At 44.6% G+C, this 22,259-nt stretch overlaps 1 protein-coding gene across 1 annotated transcript in view; it reads left to right on the forward strand.

The window, feature by feature from the left end:
- Nucleotides 1-22,259, forward strand: part of LOC135900412 (activating signal cointegrator 1 complex subunit 2) — a 67,045-nt gene that overhangs the window by 22,588 nt on the left and 22,198 nt on the right. Inside the window, exons 7-14 of the mRNA XM_065429907.2 lie at nucleotides 5,441-5,673; nucleotides 8,204-8,284; nucleotides 8,765-8,872; nucleotides 10,313-10,393; nucleotides 12,776-12,850; nucleotides 14,187-14,280; nucleotides 16,019-16,225; nucleotides 20,957-21,066. Coding sequence (XP_065285979.1) covers nucleotides 5,441-5,673; nucleotides 8,204-8,284; nucleotides 8,765-8,872; nucleotides 10,313-10,393; nucleotides 12,776-12,850; nucleotides 14,187-14,280; nucleotides 16,019-16,225; nucleotides 20,957-21,066 — 989 coding nt within the window. The remainder of the gene's footprint in view (nucleotides 1-5,440; nucleotides 5,674-8,203; nucleotides 8,285-8,764; nucleotides 8,873-10,312; nucleotides 10,394-12,775; nucleotides 12,851-14,186; nucleotides 14,281-16,018; nucleotides 16,226-20,956; nucleotides 21,067-22,259) is intronic.

A 22,259-nucleotide genomic window follows, 5' to 3' on the forward strand; every position in this document is an offset into this window, starting at 1 on the left:
CAGTTCTGATAGTTCAGCACAGGTAACCAGCTCACTGTCACTCTGTACATAGCCGCCACTGGAGGGGTGATTTGGAGGCAGCGGGCGTCGGCTATGCCAGCACTGCAAAGCAGAGTACTTTGTTTAACTGAAATATTTGCTATTCATAAATTCGTCTAACTGAAGGATTTTTGCATTGTATGCATAGGAAAACTGCCGGGGATTTTCTAGAAGTTTGTTATTCTGAAATATTCGTTAAACCAACGTTTGTGCAACTGAGAGTTTACTGTATTTGCGAAACCGACGTTCGTACAACTGAGAGTTTACTGTATTTGGCCCCACATCGGTTGATTGGGACAACTCTTGGCGCTTCGCAAGTGTGGAGGGTTGCAAATGTGTGATGCAGAAGAGCTAAAACAATGCTAGCGTTGAACTGCAATGAAGTAGCGAAGTCCACTTCACTGTACTCATCAGCAGAAATAATATGTTAACAATAGGAATGCCAGAGCACTTCGTGCCTGTTTGTGCCTTTATAGCCTTTATACTTGCGTTTACCGCCATACTTAACAGCACTTTGGCTGCACGCCTTCATAACTGTGTAATCAGCATCCATGATTGTGTCTATAGCGACCAAGGTTTCATCCACATCGGTTGCAGCCAACAATAGTTTCATATTGACTTGGTGCAGGCACCAGCCACGCGTCTTGCGAAATGCGTGCTCACTATACGAGATTGTGTCAATAGCAATTGCACTTTCGTCCACAGCAGTTGCTTCAAAAAGTAGTTTTGTTTGGCTCGGTGCTCATGCTGGCCACATGCCTGCAGAACTGCTTGGTCGTTGTCCATAATTGCATCGATAGCAACCACGGTTTCATCAGCAGTGGTTGTGGCAAGCATGTACTAACCGTGCAATGGCTATTCACGATTCCAAGTAAATGCTTGCCACCTAGCGGCGGTGCCGAGAAACGGACAATCCAGGTTCATGCTTGAAGTGAAAGAGTGTGTCATATCACAGCATGCGGTGAATACCTCGTGGTTCTGAAATCGTTGTGATGCCGCCACACACAAGACTTAAAATGAAAAACGGACGGATATTGAAACTGTTTTGTTGTGTTGTGTGTGTGTTGTGTGTTGTGTGTGCGTGTCATTGCGATAGAAAGACAGCAATGTATGATTTCATCATTCCCACTAAGAAACAGACGACGCGCATCAGAGAGTGACTTAGATAAGAAACTTCCGTGTTGGAAAAAGATGACTGATACTATACTAGTTTGTTCGAAACACCTCAATCTGGACAACTTCTTTCTTCCCGGCAAGTGGGGTATTGCTGTCTTTTGATTTATTTTAAATACCTTGCTGGCGTTTCAAATTGCATTGTGTACTTTGTTTAGTCAGTCACTTAAAAAAATTAATAGCGATGCATGCTTAAGCTTCATTTGGTTTTGTTCGTTTATAGTTTTCTGCCTCCGCATTAATTTTACTTAGGCTTTAAGTAGCAGGAACATTATCGCTAATGTACTTTTGTCTGCAGACACAGTAGCTGGAACAATACCTTGTAATGTCTGAAGTTGATTATGTCGCATGTTATCCTGCGAGGTGACATATTGTTTCCATAGCATGCTTTAGTTTAGCGTTGCAAAGAGAAGATGCTGTTTTCTCATTCAACGCAGTAAGTTGTCAGTTTATTTGCTTGCCAGAAATTTAAAAGCAATCACAAGCAGCGCTCGTTACAGCTTTGGAGCATTTGATCTATGCACAGTGCCGCCAGTTTGCTTTCCAACACTGCAAACAGCTAAATTCCATTAAAATGGGTTCAATTCATTTCCAGGTCATGTATTTAGACTAATACAACTGACTTTGTCAAAAGAAAACCCTTGCTAAATTTTGGAAGCCTGTTGGAACAAACTTAACTTGGTCTGATTGCTTGTTATTCACTTCTCACATTTCGCTGAGTTTGAGAATTTCTATGAGGGGCACGTGTCTGCTGTATTCCCACGCTCAGGCCATACCTCGAACACTGAGTACATAGAGCATGAGCCGGAACTCTCATTTGTTTTTTATCCCAAGACACACTGACCAGGTAACATTACAGTTTTTAGCCTCGTCCTGTCAGTGCAGAATACCCGTATGTAGCTTCTGAAAGCACAACAGACGTTACTACCTATATATTAAGAGGTGCTATACGCGATATACTGCAACACGAGTCGCATTGCAGAGTTGCCCGAGAAGGTTAAAAACAGTCAAGTATCATACCAGTAGCAGTGTATCAACGCCGCAAACAAGTGCTTGCACCTTTTGGACACATTTTCTAAGTACAAACACTTCCTTTTTTTTAACCTCTGGCTCGCTTACAAGGCTTTTTGTCTTTAAAAGAAATCTGATGTGGCTCGCTAGGTAGGCCAGATGTTTGCACGCACAGTGCAACCATTTCCATAATTTTGTCACTGAAATTCTTGAGACCAATCTAAGTAAGGTGATCGGCAGCAAGCACCCTTTCAACTTCTATGAAACACCTTGCCACAACGCCACAAATAGAGACGTTGGGGCAGCACCAAGCAAAAGAGCTGACGTGAACCTGGATGTCATATACATCTTTGTTTACTTGGGCAATGTAGCCAAGCACAAGTAACCGATTCTGGAGTTGCCAAAAAAAAGGTATTCTCGTCTGAAGCAGCCTGGTGATCCTACTAAAGTACTGACACTCATAGTGGCCCAGCTTGCTTAGTTGAACTCATTAGCTGTTTTGATTTCACAGCACATAAAAAAGAAGAAAAAAAGATGTATGCATGCAGTTGGTTATGTAGTGCGCATTACCTTGCTTATTTGTCTGTATACAGGAAAGCAGTCATTTTAAACCAGTGCAAGATTTGCAGAGAATGCAGTAATTATCAACTTGTGCAAAAATATTAAGAGTAGAAGGAATGCAAGTGAAATTTATGCAAGAAGCCCCAAGAAAGCGCTGAAACAGAGGCTGAGTGGCTGAGTGCAAGTCCCCCCCGTTGAATGACAGTTTGCACTTCTTTCAAGTAAATAGAAATGCTCTGTGCATTTTGTGCAAAAATGTGGTACTGGAGAGCAATATAAGATCAGCTTAGTGAAGTTGATGCGTTTCGTTGCCAGAATATTGGGTCAAGTAGCTCACAGCAGAACGCCGCCGTGTGCTTGTCTAAATGATGGGGCTGTCACATGCAGTTCAATCTCGCCGCAAATGGCAACTACAGTTTCCTCGGAAGCAGCTGCGGCAAGCAGTAGTTTCACATTTACTTGGTGCATGCGCTGGCCGCGTGCCTTCTGAAATGCATGGTTGCCATCCATGATCACGTCGATAGCGATTGCAGTTTTGTCTGCAGCAGTTGCAGCAAACGCTAGTTTCATTTTTACTCAGTCACAAACACGGCAGAAACTATTGAGGATGAGGAGTGCCAACTTTTGATGTGCGCCACTAATTCCTGATTCGTCACTCGAACCAGCTCCGCTTCTGCAGTTTCCGCTTCCGGGATTTGTGGTTCCTGGATTCTCGCTTGTTGCGCGCACGCACGTCTACACAGCAATGACATTGGTACCGCTTAAAACCAGAGGTTGGGACTACATAAATTCCACTTGACACCACAAGCTGAGGCGGTGAGCGAGGGAGGAGTGTGGAGGAGGAGGGTAGGTTGGCGGTATTTAACCTGGTCGTCGAAAATGTGTATGGAGGGCCTTACATTGTCATAGATCAATGATCTGTTGGCGACCAGCTCACTGACGAAAAAGTAATCGGGATGTGCACATGATTGGAAAGTGTGTCTCGGATAAAAATGCATGCTGCAAAGGAAGTCAGAAGGCCTTTGCCGCTGTGAGCACTTATCAGTCAAAAAATGGCAAGAATTGCAACTTTCACGCTGCTTTTGTACAAAACAGAAATGGTATTTGCTGATTCATTCAGTAAATAAAAAAATGTTGACATGGTAAGCATTTGTTTATTGTATTTCTGATACTCTCGGTCATTCGACGTTCGGACATTTATTTTGGTCCCATAAAATCCAAATTAATGAGGTTTTACTGTACCCAATTATAAGCAATCTGGGTTAAGAGAAATTTATTTAATGTCTTTAAAAGCTGAATGATTCAGCTAAACCCCTTCTTAAAACCAACTCTGCTTAGTCAAACTGTCTGGCAAGTTTAGTGATTCGGAGACCTATGTGTAGTATTTCACCATAAATCCAATGTACTTGTATCATCGTACACATCAGGAGCTGCATTCTTTATTGACCACATTTGGGGTCAGCTTCACTTTACGTACATATAATGAAGGCGATAATAGAGACTTTTAGCAGTGCCGTATCACGGTACGGTAAGTGCGGTATACGGTACGGTATTACCGTTCCGTACTAACTTACCGCGATAAGCGAATACGTTTTAGCTGCGTGTGCCGCTCGATGCATACGGCAATGTGATAATGATGATAGCGGCTAACATTGGGGCTTTGCAGAATACAATAATTATGCGCTGAGCGCGAAATATTCAATTCGACGAATACTAGAACGCTTTAGCTTGTCTTTATTTACAGAACGGCCCGGCTACGGCAAACTTAGACGTCAGTCACAGGGCCGGTAGCGACATCTTGTGAGACTTCGTCCTGCAACACGTGAAACCTTTTGTTACATAAGTGTTCTTATCTAATCAATACATAAAAAAGGGTTTTTTTCTTGTAAATTGCACCGCTGCTGACAATTTGCACCAGCAGATAAGTAGAATATAGTTAGTTACTGCAATAAAAACTTTGCGTCCCCTCTAAGTAAACTCTACATCACTAGATGGCGCCACCTACCTGGTTTTTTTTATGCCACTGTTTACTTGTTGTCACTTCGTCGCTCCGCAGAAGGTTGTTTAAAAGTAACCTCTTGCCTTGGTATTATCATGGTAAAAAAAAAACACGCGAGACGTGGACTTTGTGGCCGACATCAGCTTCTCACTGTTTTGGCTTGGTGCAGCTCGGCTAGCGACACACGGTGCTAGCCGAGCCTTACCGACTCCTTACCGTCTAGTATGCCGTACGGAAAGTCATTCCGTACGGTAAAGTTCGCGCATGCGCAGTCCTCGACCGGTACGGTATTACGTACTTACCGTACCGTGTACCGTACTTTCCGTAGCACCGCTAAAAGTCCCTAATGCCAGAGCACTGGTGAATCCATCGAGAAGAACCTGCCCCCCCCCCCCACCCCCCTTGCTCCACTTTGTTAACAACCCTGTTTTGCTACCCTCCATCTGACCCCTGCCTCAAAAGTGATCTCCTAAGAATGCAGCCCCTTGTTAGACAAATAGTTTTCCATGGTTCTTTCACATTCATTATGGTGGAGTCAGTCTATTATATCTATGTATTTAATTAAACAAGCATGCATTATTACAGCATTAATATCAGTTTGGATAATGAAAGGCATCTGCTGCCGCATTTCGTGTACTTATCATGCAAACATTGCAGGCTTTTGAGAGGGCAGAGCAGTCCATTCAGTCCCAGGATGACAGTGACTTTGAGGCCATGCCACGGCGCCTGGACGAGGGCAAGGCAGAGTTTTCAGAGCTGTGCCTTATGCCTTTCTGGAAGCTGCTTGAACGTATCACATATACAGTGGACATTGCTGCTGCCTTGGCAACATTTCTCAACGTCTACCCGACAGCCGCCAAGATCTTCACCCTCGAAAATGTGGGGCCAAGGTGAGGAGCAGTTGTACTCTCACCATAAAACTTAAATGCAGTAAAGCCAAAAATTTGCCATATCTGCACAACATTGAGCAGAGATACTTTTTCCTAGTAGTCCTGTGCTGCATGACTAAGGCTGTCCGGCCTGTGAATGCAGATGCTTGCATGGGCAACATAGCATCGGACGTTGACAGCACGGGACGCCAACAGCACAAGACGACAAAGTGTTGACAGATACCTTCAAACCTTAGCGGTCATGTGTTGGACCTTGCCCAAAATATGAAAAATATTCGTTATGGTCAGATGTCAGGCAGCATGTGTCCTTGTGTTTGCCAGTTATTTGGGTTGGTTGCTTAGGTTTCGAAAACTTTTTTCTAAGTGCACTTTGCGCTGTGCTCAGAAAAGGGCAGCACTTTTTTGCACCCTTTCTTTATTTATAAAAGGATTTCTGCACAATTTGTTGTGTGAAGCGCCGACAGGATGGCGACGTTTTCTGTGCGCGCCTTTCCAAAATGAAATTCCAAAATGAAATTTGAACTGCGTGCTGCGGTGACATTTAGAAGGCGGATCGCTTTGGGTATGCCCCACTGCGCCATAGCCTTCGCAGTATGAGGCATTGCAGAAGGAACAGGAGCACAGCGGAGGCCATGTTTGAGTGCCAATAACTCTGCTTCTGCTGAACACGTTGAAGTACTTTCTTGCGGCAAAGTATTTCTGAAATATGTTATTTTGACTTCATATACCTTTCTCCACTTCGATAAAAAGTGGTTCAGGGCCCCTCTAATCCAACACACTACTAATGCTGGTTACATCATGCTACCACTTTGTACTTATGAATAACAATCTGTAGGTGGTTTCTAGTTTAAAAGAAAATTAAATTCTGGGAATGTACGTGCCAAAATGACTATATGATTATGAGGCACGCTGTAGTAAGAAAATTTCGACCACCTGGGGTTCTTTAATGTGCCATTGTAGTTTCTTCTGTTTTGCATTTAGATTTATAGTGATACAGGCACTTACATTAGCTTTTTGAGACAGAGAAGAAATTATCTTTCTGACTTGACACAGAGCCTCGAGATTTTATTTGGCCTACACAGTTCACACATAAAGGTGTGTATCCCCTGCTTCGCCTTGGTGTTGAACACCTGATGAACACCACTTGATGTTGAAACATCAAGCACTCATGCAGAGTTCAAGGTGTGAACAATCATGAAATTTGACATTCCTGAAGAGCGCAGGTAGCACTTGCTGCGCCTAACATTCTCTCTTGCAAACTTCGTACGTGTGCGCTAGAAATACTTCTTGTGTGCCTCAATCTACATGCCAGCTGGCTGTCTTGTCACAGTATCACACGTAATTCTGTTTGTTATAACCACACTGGCTCGATGACTGGGACGTTGTAAGTGGGTGGAGCTTCAGAGACTTCATGTGACACTTCTTAGTTATGGGATAGCAGTTTTACTAACTGAGAATGCCCTTTTATCAGGGTTTTAGTAGCTGTTGTGACTGTATTCTATAAACATCTGAGACAAGCAGCAGTCTTCCACTTTGTTCCGTGCCTCTGGAAAGTGGCTTCATTCACAAAGGAGGCAGCATGAAGCCAGCATGCATTTTAAAAAGGCACTGAAACACTTTTTAACATGGTAAAGAAACATTGGTGGTCTGCAGACAATGGTGCCGTGAATATCCGAGTTCAATATATTAAGAAAGTCGGTCATCCACTTGCCTTAGCACGAAGCTACAAAGGCAATGCGTATGAGTTTCTGCAGAACAGATTTTCCAGAACCAAATCTTGTTCTGCTGCATGCAGCAGGGAGCCCACAATCTCGCACAGCAGATTCCTTGCTCTCTCCTGCTTCTTTCGAGGCTTCCTATACTATGATGCTGGCACGACAACCCGTACACACTATTGTTCATCACCATGAGTTATTTTTGAGCACAAATCAAATCAAATCAAACAAGAACACGAATGCACACTCCTCCAATTTTCCAGCGAGCGGGAAAATGGCACATGTCACCACTCCTTTGTTGCTCTCTGGCACCTTTATCAGATGCCAATCTTGAAAAGTTAGCTTAAGTTCACCATGGAAAGATAAGAGCGGTAGACAGGGCGTTGCTGTCGATGTTGCCCCAGCTGGACAGAAACATTGTATTGAGAATGGATGAGGAAAGTAAACATTGCACTCTCTATATCTCCATTACCATTAGGTCCTTTGCAAAAATTTGTTGCGATGTATTCATTGAAGGCCATTGCACCAACTCCAGTGCATTCTCAGTCTTGAAGCAAAGGTGTTGCAGGGCCCCTTTAAGAGCATGCCAGTGGTTTCATTGCATTAACTGTGGTTGCAGAGCAGTGTGGAAATTTTGAGGATGGATGCTAGCTGATTGATTTGGCAGAGTTCCTTGCTTAGTATATTGCTGCAAATACTGAATAGAGAAAGGTGTTTTCCTTGTTTGAATTGTTGTCTTTTAACTTGCCTTAGAATTTGGATTAGCATGCATTACCACTGCATTGTGTAACTGAGCTGGTTCACTTTGTTTGCAGGTTAGCAAGGTTTTTTGATGCCACCTTTCCTGTACTGAAAGAGGAGCTTGTACGTCGGAACGGGTTGAAGTCTTTTGAACCGTAAGCAGTTCTTTTGATACTTTATCAGCATTATGTTTGCAACTAAACTTTGAGCTCTGGTGGTAGTGAAAGTGCCCAGCTGGAACTTTCTCGCATGTGTGTTTGTGCTTTTACAGTCAAACCTCATGAATATGTCCTCACTTCAAACACATTATCGGTTGAAACATTAGAGAAAATTCCTGACCAAGTCTTCATAAAGCCTAATGTATTGGCTGGCCATTTAAGCCATAGTATATGAACTTATGCCTCCTGGTTAGTGCGTACCATGGTCACTTTTTGTCCTGATGAGGCCAACTGCACCGCCATTTGCAGTTGGGCTGACAACACGCCGTGCTGCAAAAATTCTTGTGCCTTATCGTAGGCTGTTCTACCAATGAATTCTTCTTCAGCGCAGTTATCCTTATGCAAAAATAAAATAAAATTGAATAGTTTGTCTTTGAGCGACAATTCACTGTTTTGTCTGTGTGCGTGTGCGTGCAGGGTGTTCTCAATGATCAAGAAGCGGCTGTCATATGCCAAGTTGTGTGTGCTGAAAGTCTTCCGCTCCTTGCTTCAGCAATCCTGCCTGCAGCCACTCATTGAGATTGGGTAAGTCGGGATGTACCGTGCAGGCACTTTTGCGTGTCTTTACACAGGCAGTTTTCAACATACCTCCCATGTATTTTATATATTTTTGACATGACGTGGGCTCTGTTGGTGCATTGACTTTATGTTCTATAATGCTGGCCATATAGTCATGTTTAAGATGTATTCTGCATGTTTGTCACCTAACTACAAGTACCTCATTTATATGTTTCTCTGACAATAAGAGCCTTGTAGCATTAGGGCAAGACACGCACACTTGGGCGGCACCACACAAAAAATGTTGCATTGAAAATAGTTGGAGCTTTGTTATGGGTGTGTAAATATTAAACGTTCTGAATACGAGTCTGACACCTCTGTTTTAAATTGGAAGTACAGTTAAACCTCAATATAGCGAAATTCTCTATATAACGAAGTATGCTGCCTTTTATAACTCCTTCTCCCTAAAACGGGAACAAAACGGGATATGTCGAACTAAATGCAATTCCTCTTGAAATGCCGTAGAGATCAATGTATTTAAAACCTCATTGTAACAAAGTAAAATTTTCCAGGCAATGGATATAACAATCTAGATTTGTCTTCAACAGTGAAAAATATTGACTGTTGTGCACCACACATATTGCTTTCTGCCAGGTACGGCACTCATTAGGCTGAGCAGTTAAATTCCTGCGTCAAATATGGTGTAAAGCAACGCTGGCCTTTCTCACCACCACGCATAATCATGCACATGGTGGCCAAGCACAAACAGCACTTCTGTCTTGTCTTATCACACCTCTCCTTTGCTGTGGTGTGTAACTGGCAAAGCTAACTGTGCTGGCACACCCTCTGAGATTGCAATCTCGGAAGTGTCATGCTTGGCTGTGCTTATACTTATGTGCTGCTTGCGCGTGGCATGCAAAACACTAGTGCCTCCACTTCGCATTTTCACTGTGAAGCACTATGCTGGCTGGCGCAGCCAGGTGTGACCTACCCAGTTGGACAGTTAGCTTGTTCATAGAGGTAGGCCAAATCTGTTTATCATCGCTTTTGGGGAAAGTGAACTGAGAGGCTGTTTCACATGCAGTGACTGTAGCAGTAAAAATTTTGCTGCTGCTCACATTGCACAGCTTAGTTGGCAGCTGCTATTAATGAAATGTTCCGTGCGTAGGTCGGGGAGTAGCAAAAATAGCCAAGTCACTCAGTGAAGATCACTCAATGTGAAACAGAGTAAAGTGGAAGAGAAGACAACTTGGTTGTGGTTAAGGTGATTGGACCCTGTGGATGTGATGCCTCCAGCTTGACCACAAACTTTCTTCATTGGTCAGGCATAGGCAATTAAACAAATGCCACTGTAGCAGCCTTAGAAAATATTTTTTGTGTTAGCTGCAGTGAGAATACCTTGGTCACAAGGCTCAGTCTATTACTTGTTGTGATGTTTGTTCTTGCACATTTTCTTTTGCTTTATAGACAAGAGAAGCAGTCTGGAAAAGAGATTCCCTACATCGAGTCTTTCTTTGAAGTCATCTGTGACTGCTTGACGGAGAAACAGTGAGTGCTCGCTATAGCTGCCACAAAGTTTTCTTTATTTTTTTGCTATTGCTTATAAGCTACCGACTAACCCAAACCCACACTGTACTTATTTGCCATTTTATCATCTTCAGAGCATGTGATCAGCCCTATAAGCTTTCTTAGAAGCTAGCTGGAAACTTTAGCTTTAGCTTTAAAACGAGGAAAAGAGAAGGCTCAAATTTCTGAAGGGTATTGTAAATGCAGTGGATTTTCATTAATTTGACTTTAATTTGACTGAATTTTTTGGTTAATTTGCTGGTGATTACTGACTGACTCTGTCACTGCCAGGAGCCATCGGTCCATAAATGCAACAGTGTGGCACAAATTTTTTTAGTCCTGTCATGTCACAATTTACGTCAAGAAACGTGCAGTAGTAGCCTGGTTAAAGGCTATGTTAGCCTTTGTTACCATTATAGTTGAGGTACTGTGATTGGTTAGGGTCTACAACATAACTAGAACCATGACAAAAAACAAAACTACCTTTATGCTTATTACAGTGCAATAGAAGACAAAAGAGAGGACTATGCAACCGAGATGCCAGGCATTATAAAAAAGTAATTTGCAATCAAATGCACAAAGCTTTTCATTCGCAAGTGCTGTTTGTCATTGGTTGTGTGCTTTCGCTAATGATATGTTTAGCATTACTATTGGCTAGCATCTGTTCTTAAGAATAGTTCTGGCGCAAGAACTTTTTTGTGCATATGGGCCCCAATTTATTTATTGTTATTCAGTAGAGAAAAAGCAAAAATTGGCACATTTGGGCATCGCACCTGGGTCAAGTGAGAACATTTACTCAAGAGTCAGTACTGTCCATCAAAATTCGGGACAGTTGTCAACCCTATTCATCGCCCTTGCCATCACGATATGGTGACAGAGCAGGTTCTTGTTTAGGATGGCAAGGCCAATATTCCACCTTCACTCTTTGATTACAAAAGATAAATTGTTTTGCATGCTAAGCCAGCTGCAGCAAAGTCAAGTTTACTGTTTTCAGTGTTCCTGAGTATTGTATGCTTCAGAGGATGAACTAGCCAAGTGGTCAGTGTAAGGGCGGGCCACTATCTCATTTGCAAGTGTTGCAGAGTCAATAATTAATGCAGACCATATGGAAAGTGATATGTTGTAGTTCACAGACAGCAATAAACGGCTGTCTAAGAATGATGACAATGGACATGAGATGTAAACAAATTTAGATTCTGTGGAGGTATACTTATTTCGCTGGTACCATCCTTTTTTGATTGCCAGTATCGGAGGCATGCTAGATTTTTCTTGTCAAAGAATTGCGTGCGCATTAGATTTCTACTTTGTTCAGAAGCTCTAATATTGTTTCTAGATTAGTTTTCTACTTTGAACTCATAGAAATTGGGTGCATGCTTGTTCGAGGCATGCTATATTTGGGCAAAATACTGCCAAATATAGCAACGACGTGTGTGTGTTCTTTTTTTTTTCTCCATATTGTTTAAAGGGGCCCTGAACCACTTCTTATCAAAGTGGAGAAATGCATTTGAAGTTAAAATAGGCTATTTCAGAAATACGTTGCTCCAAAGTACTTCAATGCATTCAGCAGAAGTGGAGTTATCAGCAGTCAAACATTCCCATCACAGTGCTTCCTCTCCTCCTTCAATGCCTTGCATTGCGAAGGCTACGGTGGGGCGAGGCGGGCCCACCATGCTCTGCCTACTGAATGTCACCATGGCACACAGTTCAAACTTGATTTTGGATGTTAACTTAGATGCCGTTACATCCGATTTTGCTGCCTATGATGTGCCAAATGTAACACAAGTGCAGTTGTTCTCAGCGAGCCGCAGTGCGCTCAGCCAGTGGACTCGTCGCGGCACCCTGCGGCAGCCGTGGTACCTACGCTACACAGCAGACCCCAGCTACATACAACTGTAGTGCATATATGCAGCGTTTGCTTTGTGCATGACATTACTTGAGCTCCTGCTCGCGCTCGCGCTCGTATACTCCACTCTGACAATGCTGCGTGGTGCAGACTGGCTTTATCCTTCGCTAGCTTGACCGATGGATAGTAGCCACATCCAAATCACGCATTTTGAAGCGCTACCACTATCAATGGTCTGCCAAGGCGTCTAATCAGGAGCGGCCAGAAGTGAGCGTGCACTAGCAAACCTGCGTGTGTTCTGACCTTAAGCTTTGTGTGGTTCGAGGCTGGTCGAGCGCTCAAAACTAGTTGGAATTAGCACAACCCGATGGTTACGACACCGATAAGCAGGGTGTTGCCCATGCAAATTTTCAAAATCAGTAGGTTAGGCAACAACAGGAAATTAACTAGAAGTTTTTTAACAGTTTTATTACACAAAGCTCTTTACTGTTGTTTACATTATTCTGCTTGCTTCCTTACAGTTTTATAGTTTCCTACCAGCAGCGATACCCAGTCGAAGAAGATATTGGAATGTTTGAGCAGTACAACTTCTATGTGTATCCTTTTACAGACTTGCAGTTTTGTGTTCTTGCCTCCGCGATAGTCTAGTGATCGAATGAATTTGTTGTTTCAGTGTAGCAATAGAAACGAAAAATATTCAGCAGGTTTTTTTTTTTATCACTGGAAAACTATTTGTTTCACCTCTGCACAATCACTAGTGTGTAAAGTGTGCTGTTTGCAAAAAATTTTTTTTCAACACCTCCGTTAGCACTCTCACCAGCTACCTGTATTATGCAAGGCCTTAGTCAAACAGTGTGTGCTACTATGTTTATGCTCCCTGTGGGGATGCGCGACCCTCGCGCCTCCCCTGATGTTTTTCCCGCATAGCGCGTCTCCTGTAGTGCGGCTTCGCCGCACATGCGGCGGTCGGAATGGTACAGGCGCAGTCCGAGAGATGGCGCGAGTGTTGCGCGGCTAACGCCGCGAGGTTACTTGGGCGCCGAAAGGAAGGCGCTTGCTCTCTTGGGTTGGAGACAGCGAGCATCACGGACGTGCCGCGCGTGCAGCGCCCCTCTTTCCCGGCGGGTCGGCGCGCCGCGGGGACGTCTCCCGCGAGTGCGCGGCGACCCAGGCTTCTGCGAGACCGCCTCGCGTGGCCGCCTTCGAACACGCCACGATTCGTGTGACTATACACGCGAACGACCAGGCATTGGGATCCAGCATGGGGCGAACATATTCGCTCGCGAGGACGCGGTGAGTCGGACTTCTAGATTTGTCGCGCGCCCATCGGCATGTTTTGTGGATAGCAACTCGGCTAGCAGGCATTGATGTATGAAAGGTGCAATAAATGCCCTTGTGATTGTTTGCACTACTGTGTTGTCGTTCCTTTGTCCCAAGAGTACGGTGTGAGATATCCCACCTCAGACCCCACATCCCTTATGCTGCAAAGTTCTGAAAAAATGTTTAGCCACATTTCAAGGAAAAAATACGGAGGGGTGGTATTTCAGGATTAGACACTGGTGCGACAAAAATAAGTTGATGTCAGTGTTCATGTCAATGCAGCTTTTGCTTTCACTTTGTGTATAGAGTTTTAAAAGACATCACTCTGAACTTATTTACTGCTTTGCTTTAGAGACCCTTTGATTTAATTTTGATTTGAAATTGATATGTTAGGTTTTGCCGTAACCACACACCAAAATGTGTAGCGGGTGTAGAACTAAGTGTCTGTGCATGAATTGGGCTGTGTTACGCGCACTGGCGAATGCAGAGAGGGAAATGAATCTTCTGGTTTGTTTTCTTGTGTTTTCGTTTCATTCTGGCATAACAACAGAGGCACATTGTGCAACTGACTCGCATGTGAGGGTCATTCCTTGACTGCTATTTGCTGCTCAGAGACAACACGCGAACCCTCTACGTCCTTCAGAGCATCAGCGCCATCTACACTGAGCTGGGCAGTGCTCCGCCCAGCAACCTTTTGAATGCCCAGGTATGGTTGTCTCAATTGCGTGGTGGGAGCGGCTTACATTGTTTTGTGCTTTCAGCATGTCCGACAGCACCCCATTTGCTCTCTAGTTGTTCCTTGTTCTAGATGTCTCCCTCACTGGGTTTGGGCTGGGTGTTGCAAACAGCACTAGCTGAACTTTTTGTTGGGCTAGTTGGTGCATTACTGAAGTACTATAGCGCCAAACAGACGACACAAGAAGAAGAGACACGGACGAGCGCTCGTCCGTGTCTCTTCTTCTTGTGTCGTCTGTTTGGCGCTATAGTAGTTCAGCACTAGCTGTGCTAGCTGCAAGCAACAAACATGTGCAGTGGGTATCGCTTTTGGAGGAAACACATTTGTATCTGCAGAGTAATTGTATAGTACACTTTGTTTTTCGGTTTTCTTTGAAGGAAGCTTGCTGAACGTGGCACACACTTTAGGACTGAGCTTGACACCTAAGGCAATAAATGCACTAAGTACGTCCCGCCATAATCAACATCATAATGTGACGACCTGCTGTTCTGTTTGGTGGGGAGCTGCTTTGTTTTGCTCTGTAGTGATAAGAAAGCTTTGCAGACGTAATCCATGCCATAGCTTTTGTCTTTAGCAGGCCCATTTCATATATTCTACATGCACTGTGCACAACAATGAGACACAAAAGAAACAATGGCATGTACACACAGCGCTGCCATTCTTTCTTTTGTTTTTATGTGTTTTAGTGGTGGTAACAGTGTAAGGCCAGATTATGTTCTGGCAGTGGCCTCTTGAACGAACATGGAAATGGTAGCCACCAAGACACACCCTGTTTCTACTATGTGGCGCATGAAAAGTGATTCACTTGGAAGAAAAGTGCCTTTTACTCATTCCCTAAAGCTAGCGGAAATAGAAATTCATTGCATGTGTTTTGAACTGGACAGAGGTTCACGGGAAGGTGGAGACAGAAAGTGATCGCGATTCACGCTCTATGGTCACCCTGCTAAGTTGAAGGGATCAACAAGGCATGGATCCAATCTGACACGCCACTTGTTCAACTACTCTTGATCACTACATGTGTTAGGTTGCATGGATTTGGTTGCAAGGCATTTCTTGCAAGGATTAGACTCATTAGCAAAGGCATTTGAGCTGCTTGGCAAATGGAAGGTGGCAAGAGCGGGGAAAAGCAGTCGCTCTTCTGCAACTGATTTGTCCTGCTAGCATCTGCATAAAATAGTCATTAGGTCCTTGCATCCCACCTAGCTACCTGTTATTAGTAGGTGTTTTATGTCATGCTTTCATTCTCATTATTCTGTGTTTTCTGCCAGTACATTTATTGGCTTGATTGGAGTCAGTTGAGCTCCTTGGTACACAGCTAAAGTGAGTTTAACAGCTGAACTGCAGAAAAGTGATAAAAAAAGATCACAAGGACACAGCTTAACTATGAACTGACTATCAAATAGACAGCTGAACACCCATCTGTGTCTTTGTCTTGTCGTCCTTTTGCCCTTTGACATCAGTTCAACTGACCACTTGAAGGGTCAGTGGCATCCTTCTCTAGCCTTCATTTTGTACCTCATTTGCTACTCACATCAGCTCTGTTATATGGATGACTTACCAGCCCTAGGCTTGGAACTGACTTGAGCTCCTTGCCTACTGCTTGTTGTGCATTCAGTGCACAGACACGTTACATCTTCATTTTGGTTGAATTGTCTCGCATTCTACCAACATTTGGGCATTGTTTTCTTTTCCATTGTGCCACGAGCAGGATGCGGCGACCAACCCAAGGCAAACAGCCAAAGTTCCTGCATTCCAAACCACTAATGGGGCCATGGCAGCAGCTGCTGAGCCCAGCAAGGCTGGTCCAGCAGAAGAAGAGCTAGGGGCTTGTGGTGGGGAACCACCAGCAGTACTATCATCGGAAATGCTAAACCTGACAGAACTCTTCCCAGATCTCTCACCGGCATTCCTAAAGGTTTGAGAGACACCACATATTTCTTGTTGCTTTTTTTTTCTCTTGCCTCTGACAGCATGTTTGTCTCAACTATTCTGTTCTGTTACGAATGAATACACCAGAAGTTAGTCCAAACAATGTGAATTTTTCCTGCTATATTCATATGCTGGGTGTGTAAGACATCGGAGAATCCAGCTTCCAATTGCAATAGACAATAACATAGCCATTTTATCTGTCTAAGAGCTTAAATCTTTAAGGACGCGACATATAAATACAGAGAAAAAAACTGCTTATTTTCTATCTAAATGTGCAAAACTCATTGAGAATAAGCATAATCAACAAAAAATACGGTAATCCTTCATTTTGACGAAGTCAGCAGGACAGCAAAAAAAAAATTCATTATCAGCGGGTAATTCATTATAGGCGACCACTCGAGAAAAGCTAAAGCAGTCGAGCTTTAATTGTGCCACAACTGCAAGGAAGTCAAAATACAACGTATTCACTGAAACGACACTTTATTCAGGTGTAAAAAAGGCAGTGAGCTTTGGCTGTTTCAAGTTTTTACAGAGCGCAAGCAACCCTTGCTCTAATTTGTCAAGCATTGCACAAGGTGGGGGTCGCCACCCTGGTATTCAACTTTATTTTGCAGCAGGCGTAGGTACTCCCGCATTTGCACCATAGTTGGCCCTTTATGTGGCTTGTCATCTGCCATCTCTTCATCCTCGTTGGGGCCACCAACAGTGTCAATTTTTTCCGAATCCTTCGTGGGGGTGACGACGGGAGCAGCAGCATCAGCCAATGCGAATGTCCAGCGTCCGTCCGTGTCTAACACCTCTTCCTTGCGTGCGCATCCTTTGTGTTTCGCTGGTACTCCCTTTTTCAAGTTCATCATGCACCAACTGGCCCAAAAGCTTGCGCTAATGTGAATGCCTCGAAGTCGTTTTAAACCTCTTGGCCAGCAATTTTATCAACAGCCTCGTACAGATTGCAGCAAGTCCGGTCATCGTCAGGCTGGTCATTGTCAGGGTAACTGACAACAGTGCGGTAAAAGCTGGCGTGCTCAAAGCAGTTGGCGACTTTCAAAGGTGCAATTGCGTTCTCTCTGTGAAAAGTTCAGCAAATGGATCGCACCAAGCTAGTCAATGTTCTGCCTCTTACTGGCGTCATACGCTGTGACTATGCGCTGCAAAAGAGCTTTGCGATACAGCTTCCAGGTGGTCTCAGCGATGCTCTGATCCATTAGTTGCAGTACCGCGGTTGTGTTTGCAGGCAAAAATTCCACAGCAATTGCCTTGAGTTTGTCGATCTTCCTGTCGTGCGGACAATTGTCAATTATGAAAAGCACTTGCCAATTCTTTGTGTCGAATCGTCTATCCAGAAGGTGTGTATAGTCTTCAAAAATAGAAGCAGTCATCCATGCTCGCTTGTTACTTCTGTAGATGCATTCCTTGGGAATAGTTGCATTTCAGAAGCACCGCAGCTTTTCTGCCTTCCCCGGTATCAACAAGTGAAACTTGTCCTTGCCTGTTGCATTGGCTTTAAACAGCACCGTGACACGCTCCTTGCTATGTTTTCCTCCGGATCAGGATCCGCCAGTAGTGAATGTGCAATTTGGTAGCATCTTGTAGAAAAATGCAGCCTCATCTAGGTTTTAGGTGTCTTTGTCTTCATACTAAGTAGAGCTTGGAGCCGATGTTGGCACCATACGTCTACAGTGTCACGGTTCATGGCTGCGCTTTCGCCAACGATCTACTTTGAGGTCACACCAAGTCGTTTCTTGCACTGCTCAAGCCAGCCGCTGCTGCACTTGAAGTCCTTATGGCCCATTTGGAGGGTGAGGGCTTCAGCTTTTACAGTAAGTGCTGGTACATGTACGGGGAAATTTGCATTCCTGGCATTCTTCAGCCACTGTAGAAGTGCACCTCCCACCTCAGGGTATTTCGAATCGCGATTCCTCTTTCTCTTCGCCAAAAAGCTCTTTTCACAGCCATCCAGCACAGATTCCTTGTTTTTCAATACAATTGATAAAGTAGATGGTGGTATGCCGAATTCCTTCGCAATGTCAGTTTTCTGCCGGCTGCCTTCTTCCACTTCTTTTATCAGCAGAAATTTCTGCTCCAATGTCAAGACAGTTTCGCCCAGAGACTGATGGAGCCATTTATCACTGTAGACCACAAAAGCACATGCGAGTCACGCCTAACAAAGCACTCCAAATAACACACAATCATATGGCCCGCAGCACGGATCCAAACGCACGCGCCGTCGGTGCCAAAGTGACTGAATGCGGTGTGTGACGCAGAAGGCAAAAGCTTCAAGATGTTGTCAGGGCATCTCACTTTCCTCGTCAGTGCGTTCTTGCAATGGTGGGCTTGGCTTCACGTGTAGGAGAAGGAAGGCAATCGGAGTTATGGAGACCAAGAAACAGGAACCGTGGAAGGGCACCCGTTGGTGGAAGATTGTGCTTGGGAGGGAAGGCCAAAAGGGCAGCTGTGGAGGAGCAGTGACGTCGAAACTGGTAGTGAAGAGGCAAGGATTTGTCATGAAGGCAAGTGAGAGGAGTGACTGGCGTCCAAATGGCTTGCAGACTGGATAGTGAATGAGCACAGGAAGGCAGTGGCTGCTATTATAGGGGGGATGCGGAGGTCACGGAAGTCTACTGGAAAGCACTGAAAATGCCATGGCTGAGGCTGTGTTTGTTGTGCTCAAAAAACGATTAGTCCCTCATTTGGGGTATGCAGCACAATCTTGAACACTGAACAATTTTGCAGTAGGGGCTTTGCATGGTCACAGCAATTTTTTCCCGAGGTGTGAAGCCATGAAGTTTGCAAAACAGGAGTTTTTTGACGGACCGTTGTCGACGACACTGTGCTAATTCTACGGTTTGAGTGTTGGTGTTCGCGCACTGTCACGTCTGCGCCATTGACAAATGTCTAGGAACAAAATTCAGTGACGCTACCACGCATTTAGACCGTTTGTCTAAAGTCAGGTGGAGCGAATCGAGCTTGACCAGCTCGAAAAAATCGCTGGGGAAACACCAACTTACGTTGGCCTGCCATGTTGACAGCCTCATTCGCCGCTGGCGACGCTCGTATTTTTCATGTTTTTGGCAAGTTATCGGTCGATTTGCACTGCCCAAAGTGCAACGAAGCTAAGGGCGGTGTTTTATTACGATGCAACCGATTATGGCAAGCAGTGAGCAAATTTCTAGACCAGCTTCCCCAAAGTCGTCTTCCCAGTTAATGTAGCTCTTCATGTCGAACATGGCACTTATAATCAGAGGGACACTTCTTTTGTGCTTTTCGGCACGTTTCAGTACCTGAACTGCTCTTTGAGCGGTAAAACTGCTCATCGAGCACACCCCATGGAATGCTACGAGGCAAGTCTGCCCGCAGTCTTTTGGTCACTTCTCGGCATCCAAGATACTGGTTTTCTGGCATCGCAAAGCATCGGGAAAACTTTATTTTCATGTGGATTTTATCACGGGTGACACCAGTGATGTGATTGAGACCGAGATTAACGATTCAGGCACGCTACACCATGGAGTTTGGCAGCTTCCGTTTGCACTGCAGTAAACAGCTGGGAGCGCTCGGCACTCGTTTGGTACCCATTACTAGGCGATCATCGGTCCTGGTTTCAGTACTTTTGTGGCCTGTTCTGTGCCCGCATGAGACTTAAGTCGTCAGCGGTATTAATTTGAGACTGCATGCGCAAGAGGGTCACTGCCGCCAAGCGGCAGCAATGCCTTCGCTTGTCACTTTGCTCTAAGCGGGTCAAGCTCTTCGTGCGCTTCGAGTAATGTGGCTTAAAATGCATACATTCGGGTCGAGTCCAGAAGAAATTCTGAATAGAATATTTCGAGTAAAGTGATTTCGTTATTGGGGGAATAGAGATTACTGTATATATATTTTGCAGGAATTTTTTTCAGCAATAGGGGGAAAACCGCAGGCAGGAAACTGGGAAGTGGTATTCACTGCAAGCCATGTAAGGCTTCATTTGGAATTTGTATAGGCAGCTCTCATCATATGTGAACCATAGGTGCGCATTTCATTTGGTTTACATCACGTGTGCGACACCACTGCAGCCGGAGATCTGACATTGGTCTGTCTCCTGTAAGAGTGCTTTCAGAAGAAAGCGAGTCACATGCCAGACTTCTTCTTCGTCCCGTATTTCTGCTCCAAACTGACAAATGACGCTTGATGCCTGTAAGTTGGTGTTGGCAGAAGACGTTTAACCAAAAACGTTGTACTCAGTACTGAAACTCGCCAAGAAAGAATTTTTCTTTTTTTGTATGTTGCCTGTAAGCAACACTCGTCAATAAAGGGTTAACTTGTTCAGCAACACCTCTATCACCTATCCAGCTCGCTTATTCGAGGTTATCAGCTGCCAGGCGACCAGGAGATGAAACCGTGCGCTGACCTAGTTGTCTTGAATGTTGCCCAAGCCTTTATCCCGCTGTGGTAGATTAGCGGCTATGGCATTGGGCTGCAGAGCTTGAGGTTGCGGGTTGAATGCCGGCTTTGGCGACTGCGTGCAAAAACTCCTGTGTACTTCGCTTGTGTAATCATTTGTGTACTGAGCTATCCTGTTTGATTCTGTCGCAGACAATAATGCGCACATTAACATCCCAGATATTTGAACCTGTGGGTGCTATCAGTCTTATAAATAATTAATTAAATGATCTGTGCATTCTGGAGTCAGCACTTTAACTTCAATATAATGTCCATTCACTCTTGTTTTCCCTGCACTTTGAAGGAATGCCTGAAGTACTACAGCAACAACCATGATGAAGTGGTGATGGCACTGCTGGACAATAACCTGCCACCTAGTCTTAGTCTACCTACTGCTTCCACATCTGCACCTGCGTAAGTCATACTGCTTTTGGTAATCTTGATTGCTGGCTGTATACAGTAAAAGCTTGTTAATTCGAATTCCGCGGGGATGCTACAAAAATTCAAATTATACAAAATTCGAACAAATGAAAGTCTGAGAAAAAAATTGCTCAGATAAGGTGTGTACATAGCCCGAAGTAGCGTGAGCATGTGCGCACGCTGCGTCACGTTGGCATGAACAGCAACGTCCATAGTTCTAAGCATTTGCCAGTGCTCCGAATTATCGTCGGTGCATTCGGCACGCCGAGTGGCGCGGAGAAAAAAATGTGTCACAGTTTCGCCTGAAAAGCGAAGCATTGATTACAATAGCAAATTAGTAGATAGCTATGCGAAATAAGGATAGTAGTTTTTTTTTGGCTGTATAAACTTGTAAACAATCGCTTACTAACTTAACAAGTACGATGTCACGCATGCATAGGTAAGCATGAACACATCTTGCTCAATGACCACAGAAACTCGCTGAAAAACGCTAAAGTGAGGAATCGTGTCAGTAGCAGCAAGCCAATTGACCTTCGTACAGCTATCGCTTCAACGCAAACAAAATGTAGAAAGCTCATCGCATACATAGCTACCGGCACTATGCGTACTATGCGAACATTTCAGATTGCTTTGAAGATGAGGCCCACGCAGGCGCGCACTTTGGCCACGTCGCAAATCGCTTTCAAGATACGGCGCCCGCATGGCTGCGCCATAAGCAGCAGCCGCTGGAGAAAAACATCCTCCCTCCCTCCCCCCCTCCCTCCCTTAGACCTCACCCACGTGCCTTGCATGCGACAGAAGAGGGTGTGCATCCGGCCCGCCTTCCTCACTCGCCTCACGCACACGAGATTGAGCCGCGTGTGCCGGCTCACCCTGTTGCGCTGTCACTCGCATATGCAGCATACGGCGCACGGCGACGATTTTATTGCCCTTGAGCTTTGTACGAAACCTCACGGGAGAGAAGCGACTAGCAGAAGAGGCATTGACCATGCCTGGCCAGGCGCAGCCCGCGTGGCCACACTAACATGCTCCCCCGCACTAGCACTCTCCCCATCCACGATGGCGCGGAGTTCAAATTATTGATGACGGTTTGGATTTCAGTGTGAATTAGCAGGATGTGTTACATATTGCTTTCAATACATTTGAAACGGCCCATGGTAGCTACTTCGAATTATCCAAAATTTCGA

The sequence above is a fragment of the Dermacentor albipictus genome, chromosome 1, assembly GCF_038994185.2.
Source record: "Dermacentor albipictus isolate Rhodes 1998 colony chromosome 1, USDA_Dalb.pri_finalv2, whole genome shotgun sequence".
NCBI classification, from domain to species: Eukaryota; Metazoa; Arthropoda; class Arachnida; order Ixodida; family Ixodidae; genus Dermacentor; species Dermacentor albipictus.